General features: G+C 54.6%; 1 protein-coding gene across 1 annotated transcript in view; it reads right to left on the reverse strand.

Moving 5' to 3' along the window:
- The window catches only part of PA2G4 (proliferation-associated 2G4), a 10,171-nt gene extending 4,145 nt beyond the window's left edge, over positions 1 to 6,026 (reverse strand). The window contains exons 1-5 of the mRNA XM_035898940.1: positions 3,890 to 6,026; positions 3,161 to 3,266; positions 2,870 to 2,939; positions 1,658 to 1,750; positions 872 to 935 (exon numbers count right to left, since the gene is read on the reverse strand). Coding sequence (XP_035754833.1) covers positions 872 to 935; positions 1,658 to 1,750; positions 2,870 to 2,939; positions 3,161 to 3,266; positions 3,890 to 3,944 — 388 coding nt within the window. The 5' untranslated portion in view covers positions 3,945 to 6,026. The remainder of the gene's footprint in view (positions 1 to 871; positions 936 to 1,657; positions 1,751 to 2,869; positions 2,940 to 3,160; positions 3,267 to 3,889) is intronic.
- Positions 6,027 to 6,161: the final 135 nt, after the last annotated feature.

The following is a 6,161-nucleotide window of genomic DNA, read 5'->3' on the forward strand; positions in this document are numbered from 1 at the left end:
TAGATAATTACGGCCCTCGACTGTTTCCAAAACAGTGGCTGCTTGAACTCCCTCGACAGCACGAGCGGCCGCCTCCTCACGGCAGCTGATGCCGCGTTTTTCCACAGAGAAAGGAGCAAAGCATTGGGGAGCCCCACAAAGCCGTCCCACACAAGGAACCGATGTTCTGAGCCTGGGCTGAGGCGAGCGAAGAGAACGAGCCAGCTTCACGGCATTTCAGGAAATTTAACTAACAACGGACCAACGCAATGGTGGCTGAAAGAACCGCTTGACAGTGATGTCACCCGCTGGGAGAGAAGCACCCGCGCGCGCCAAACGTCAGGCTACGCGCTCTCGCCACCCTTCAGACGAGAAGCCAGGGGTCTCGTTTCTACTAGAATCCATCCCAGCGCCTTCCCACTCGCCCATTATCAGTGCTGCCAAGGGAGCACGAGACGGCTCAGAGTTGTAAGGAAGGAAACTACGTCCCCCGCGAGGGTTTCTTTCCCAGTGGCCGCTGCATTACAAACAAGGTCCGTTACGTATTCACTAAAGAGGGTTTGACTACGAGCGGTCAAGTATGAAAGCAAAAGGCCGTGCGATTTGGCCAAGGTCAGCAGGGAGTCCACGAGCTGGGACGCTACCCACCAGCTGCGGAAGCCACTGCCCCTAGATCAACCCATCTTTAGAAATCAAAGAAATAGAGGAAGGAAGAAGAACCTAGAGAGTTTTGAAGGGTTTTTTTTTTTTTAGCAGAGGCCGATGCGCTTAAACATGGCACATCCAGGACTTGTAGTCGTTAAGCATTCCCCAGAATCTGAATAGGGCAGCTCAGGATTTAGCGCGCAGCTGAAACATCGCTACCTCCGACCAGCTGCTCCCCCGTCCTTACCTTCGATCGGCGTGCAGTGAAACGAGTGGGCTATTTTGTTCCACGCGTCTGTCACTTGTGTGTTCTGGATGAAGAACATAAGAAAACACGTTAAGGATGTAAAATTCAAGCCACGAGCATGACAGGTTTTTTAACTCGGCAGCGTTCTGTGATAAAACCGGCAGGCTTTCAAACCAACTGCTGCTCTAACACCTCCAAAAAAAGGAGAAACAAGGTCAGGGTTCCGTTTTTAATCCTGCCTCAGCAAAATCGACACGTAACGCGAGGTCAGTCCAGCCTCCCGCACTGCACCCGCTGCCTTCTCACAAGCCACCCCTCCTCTGGGGATCACGCTAGGAACCAAGAGCAACACGAGTACGTTTGGAATCATCGCACAGCGGCAAAGGAGGTGCCTGAGCACCAGGCGAGGGAGAGGTGCAAGTGGGAGATTTAAGGGCGCGCTTTTGGCAGAGTTGCTGTGCGTGCCCGGCTGTCTTCAGCGAGAAAGGGACCGGCCAGTGGGAGCACCAAGGCTCCTCTGCGAAGCCACCATGGCACAAGGAAGAGCTCAGGCTCCGCAGGGAAGCCAGAGCTGCCGACAGAAGAGCCTCTGCCACCCGCCCCAGTGGGCCGGTGCTCACCCCAGCCGTGGCTCAGCTGTCTGCAGGCAGCTGCTTCCAGATTCCCCACATCGCTGGGCAATTCCTCCCAGGCAAGGTCACACGCTTTTATTTCCAGGCAGGAAGGGCGGCACAGGCAGCGGGAGCTCCTCGCCCAGGCGTCCTTTCCCCCATACCAGTCACTCACCTGGTTTCCAGGCTTTACCAAGCGCAGAGCAGCTTCAGCACAGAGATGAGCCGCCTTGATGACATCGGCTTTACGGCCCGACACAGGGTTTTCCTGGAAAAACAGAAAAATAAAGGCTGTTTAAGGTATTTTCCCGTCCCTGTTACTAGCCAGAACGCTGTTCTGAGTGTCTAGAGATGGAGGTTCTCCGCCTCACTGGACACCCTTTCCAGGGGGAAGCCCAGCTCGGAGGCGGACGGGCTTCTGGCTTCACAGCTCCACCGTTACTCTCGTCTCCGTTAGACGAGCAGGTGAGCGTCAGCCACAACCAAATCAGCTCGCTCACGAGTTTCAGCAGAGACGCCTTAGTAAAGCGCATCGCTGTCAGAGACTGAAAACAGAACAAGACTCTGTAGCCAGAAACGTGGACTGGAAAGATCTCAATACTCTTCGCAAGATTTTATTTTCCTCGCTCTTCTTCCCGTCAAGTCATTCAGACACAGCCACCGAGAAAAACCATTCCCAAGACCCGCACTGCCGCCCTCCTCCCAAGACTGCAGCTAAAAACATGTCTCAAGCTTACGTGACAACTTTATGCACGCAACAGTACTTCCCACCGCGCGAGCGCCACTTCCACAGTGCCCGACCAGACCGTGCGTGCCACGGCAGCGTCCTCACCCACACATGCCGAGGCTCAGCCCCGAGCGAGAAAAGCCCGTGCTGGCGTGCTCAGGCAGGAGCGGGCAGCAGGGACCAGTTTGGGGGTTCGAGGAACAGGTCACCCCTGAGCTCAGTTTGCAAAGGTGAAGGCAGCGACTCCCAGCAGTGCGGCGCTCGGCTCCCTGTGCCTCGGCCAGTAGAGGGGGCCGCAAAACCAGTCTGCCCAGTCCGCCCCACAGCCCCAGACACTCTACATGCAAATAACCCACTGCAACGCCACTCGGCGGGTGGTTTGTCTCAAAGTGTTTGTAACCTTGCAAAATTGTACGTGTTGAAACAGCGCGTCAGCCCTCATTTTCCAGAGGACTGAATAAATTTTAGGAAAGGGACTGTTTTCACTGCTGCGACATCAGACCTGCGGCGCTTTTGCAAAACAAGGCAGACACCTCTCCCAGGCTCCCCACTGCTGCCGCCTTTGGAACCAGAGGCACCCAAACATCAGCTTTTGAATCTCTCCTTTCGCCTGCACGTACAGCAGCAGCGGCAGGAGGCACCGCGCCATCACAAACCTACCTTTGAGGCGTCTATGACAAAACTGTGTGCTACATTCGCTATGAAGCCATCGACGTGGACTCCCAAGTCACTGCAACACAAAGAGAGTTAATTACAGGTGGGGCGCCACGGCTCAGGAAACTTGTGTGACTTTTAGAAGTAGCAGAGGACTCGGGTGTGTTTCGAGCGCTTCACCCATTGGGTTCTTTAATCAGCCACGCCGAGGAAGTATTTACCACAGCAGACAGGATTTAGAAAGCAAAGCCCAGATGCCAATGGTAAACTCACACGAAGTACAAGCAAGACGCTTACATTTTGACCAAGTCTCCGTCTTTGAGGATGTAGTCTTGGTCGCTCTTCAGAGGGGAGAAGTGACAGACACAGTTATTTACGGATATACTCGTTGGGAAGGCAATACCTACGGAGAGGAAAAAAAAAAAAAAAAAAAAAATACTCCATGAAATCGTGCAGCCTCACAGCAGGAGCAGGCAGCAGCCCCGTCAGTGCGGATCGTCACGCAGGACTGAAGCGTTTGAAGCGCCATAGAACGCCCCGTTACGCAAGTCTCCAGCCAAAGAGCCAGGAGGAACGCAGCGCGAGGTTTGCTCCGGCACCGGCTCTCCTTTGGCCCAGGCAACTGTCAAAGAAATGCATCCAAGGTGGCGGGGCACCTGCAAAAGGGACCTCAGGTCTCTGGAACAGAAATCGGGGAGCTCTTGGCGAGACGCTCGAGCATCACGCAATGACCGTACCGCCGGTCTTCCTGAAGGGAGGGCGTCGAAGCAAGAGTTACTCTAGACAACAGCGCGATGATTGGGTGCATCAGAACTGGAAGCTGAGGCTCAGCAGTAATGCTTACCAGCAGAGCGGGCAGGAGGATTTGGGTTAAAATTTGGGCCTTCTGGGAACAGCAAACTGTTCCTACACGGATCAGCACAGGGCAGCGCGTTCTGTGCTCTTGCCCACTCGCACCAGCCACCCAACAGGAGCAAAAACCATGGCCACGCTGGAAAAAATAAAAATCTTTGGAGCAGGCCTCACCTTTTTTCATTTCTTTTTCCTTCTTGAAAATCTTGCCAGTCTCTTCCATGATCATGGCATCTCCCTTCTCGCACAGGCAGAGAACTGATGCTCCGGAATTTGCTGCTTCGACCACCGCACGCAGGACCCCTTAATTCAAACACAGACACGGAGCTGTTGAAGCATGTGAATGACAAACAGCCTTAAACCTAACACCAACCCCCATCACACGGCGCCGGGGTGGAAAGATCCATTTGTTTTCTAAGAGGGAACAAGACTCTGGGCTCAAGCTCTTCACCAAAAGGCCTGCGGGCAGGCAGAAATCCCACTTTAACGTCTGTTTTATTTTCGAGACCGTTTTCAGAGGACGCTGGGGTTTGCGCAGGTGAAGCGCCGCAGCTCCGGACGCCTGCCTGCGCAGCCCAAGGTCTGTCCAACAAAGCAGCCAAGCAGAAACACCGCTCTCCCACATTCTTTCTGGAGAAGTCAGAGCTACAGGAACAGGTTTGAAAATTGCTCGGGAGATGGGACGCGCAGCACTTCAAAGGAGCGGGGACCAGCGCTGTGGACATGCAGGACCCAGAGGTACGGAGCAGTTGAAAAACTTTGTTGGGCACAAGAGGTGGCAGCGGCGCAGGACCAGTGCAGCAGCACCCGTTACGTTAGTCCCTTGCTCTGCAGAAACACGTTTTAAAGGTAACCCACGTGCTCCCACTCCAGCCCGGCACTGCCGGCAGCTGCCAGCACGCTGCCTGACACAAGGAACCCCAGACACCTTGCTCCGCACTGCCGGTCAGAGGGGGTTTTGTTGCCTGCTCCCAACGCTGCCTTGCACCCACTTTTGGGCGCATCTTAGTGCCCGTGAGCCCCAGCCGCGTTTTGGTTCTGCCACAGGTGACGGCGCACCCCATGCTTTATGGGATCAGTGGGGAAAGAAGTATAAAAGCAGCGGCTTTGGCCAAAACACTGCAGAGTGATGGGCACAAATGCATCTCGATGGTGTCGCAGGAGCAGGGGCCCGGGGGCTGCTGGAGGAGCCACATCTCAAAGGCCTCCCCACCAGTCGGGGGGCTGAGGCACTCCGGCTGTCACTGCTGGACCCCCAAGCCGCTATTTCCCCCTCCCTCCAGCTGGGACACTTTACAGGGAGTCATAAAGGCTGAAATGTTCTCAGATCCTGGGATAAAAGGTGCCCTTGCAGTTTCTCCTCGCTCCGCGAGCGCATTGTTTTTACAAGAGGCCGTTTTGCGAAGCGCCTCCGTGGGGTGGGAGTTTCTGGAACCGATGGTGTGCGTTCTAGGTACGACAGCAATAAATATTTCAGAAGTGCTGAAGGGGATGTTTACGAGCAGGCGGGTTTTCGTGATTTCTCTGACCCCAAGTAGAAACCTGGAGTCTTTCACCTGCGTGACAAATTGAATTTCGGATCCTTTCGGTCACCTTCCCATGCACCACAAACAACGACAAATCAGGAATATTTTTAAGTGCAGATAAAACTCTGATAAAGAGACATTGGGTGCGTGGCAGGCCAGAGAGAGGCGAGAGTGGGGAATGCTAAAACAAACGCAGTGCAAAGATAAACGGGGAGGCGTGCTCGTCAAAGCATTCGAATGAAACCAAGAGGCAGCCAACCTGGTAGCACTGACCAAGGAACACCTACTAATCACACTCTGGCCTTCCACAACACTTCGTTTGGGGAATTAAAAGCACTTTATATCATTAAAGGCACCTCGCTCTGACAAGAGCCCAAAGCATTTTGAACTTTTTGCCACAGTTCTGTGTCTGCTCTTCCCAAACATGTTCTTGCCGCCCAGGAGGGAGACGAAACGCTGTGGCAGAGCTGCCTTTCCCCCATGGGAAGGGAGGCGGCCCCTCCACGCAGCCACACTCGGGGCACACTGCTAAAGCCAGTTTGCCCAGGAGACGGAGGAGCCAAAGCGGTGACCTCCCTTCCCAAAGGGGGAAGCCTCCTCGCCACAGCTCTCAGCCCCACGTCTCTCTCCGGAGCTGCGCCCCAAGTTACCGTCAGGAGCGATGACTTAAAAAGAAGCGTCGAAGTCAGCAACAATTAGAGAGGGACAGGCTGCTGCCGAGGTGTTCCTAACGCCGGGAGGACCTCATAGAACCGGTCCAGGCGGCTCTTTGAGCAGCTGTCACCCTTCCCGGGGGGCCGCTCACCACCACTCATGAGGAGGCAAAAAAAAGCGTTCAAAAAAGCAACAGCAAAAAGGAAATAGTGAGTGGTGTGTGTTTGTGGGGGTGTTAAAGTTTTAGGGGTGAACAACACGTGTCC

The sequence above is a fragment of the Egretta garzetta genome, unplaced genomic scaffold, assembly GCF_000687185.1.
Source record: "Egretta garzetta isolate BGI_Z169 unplaced genomic scaffold, ASM68718v1 scaffold1410, whole genome shotgun sequence".
NCBI lineage: Eukaryota > Metazoa > Chordata > Aves > Pelecaniformes > Ardeidae > Egretta > Egretta garzetta.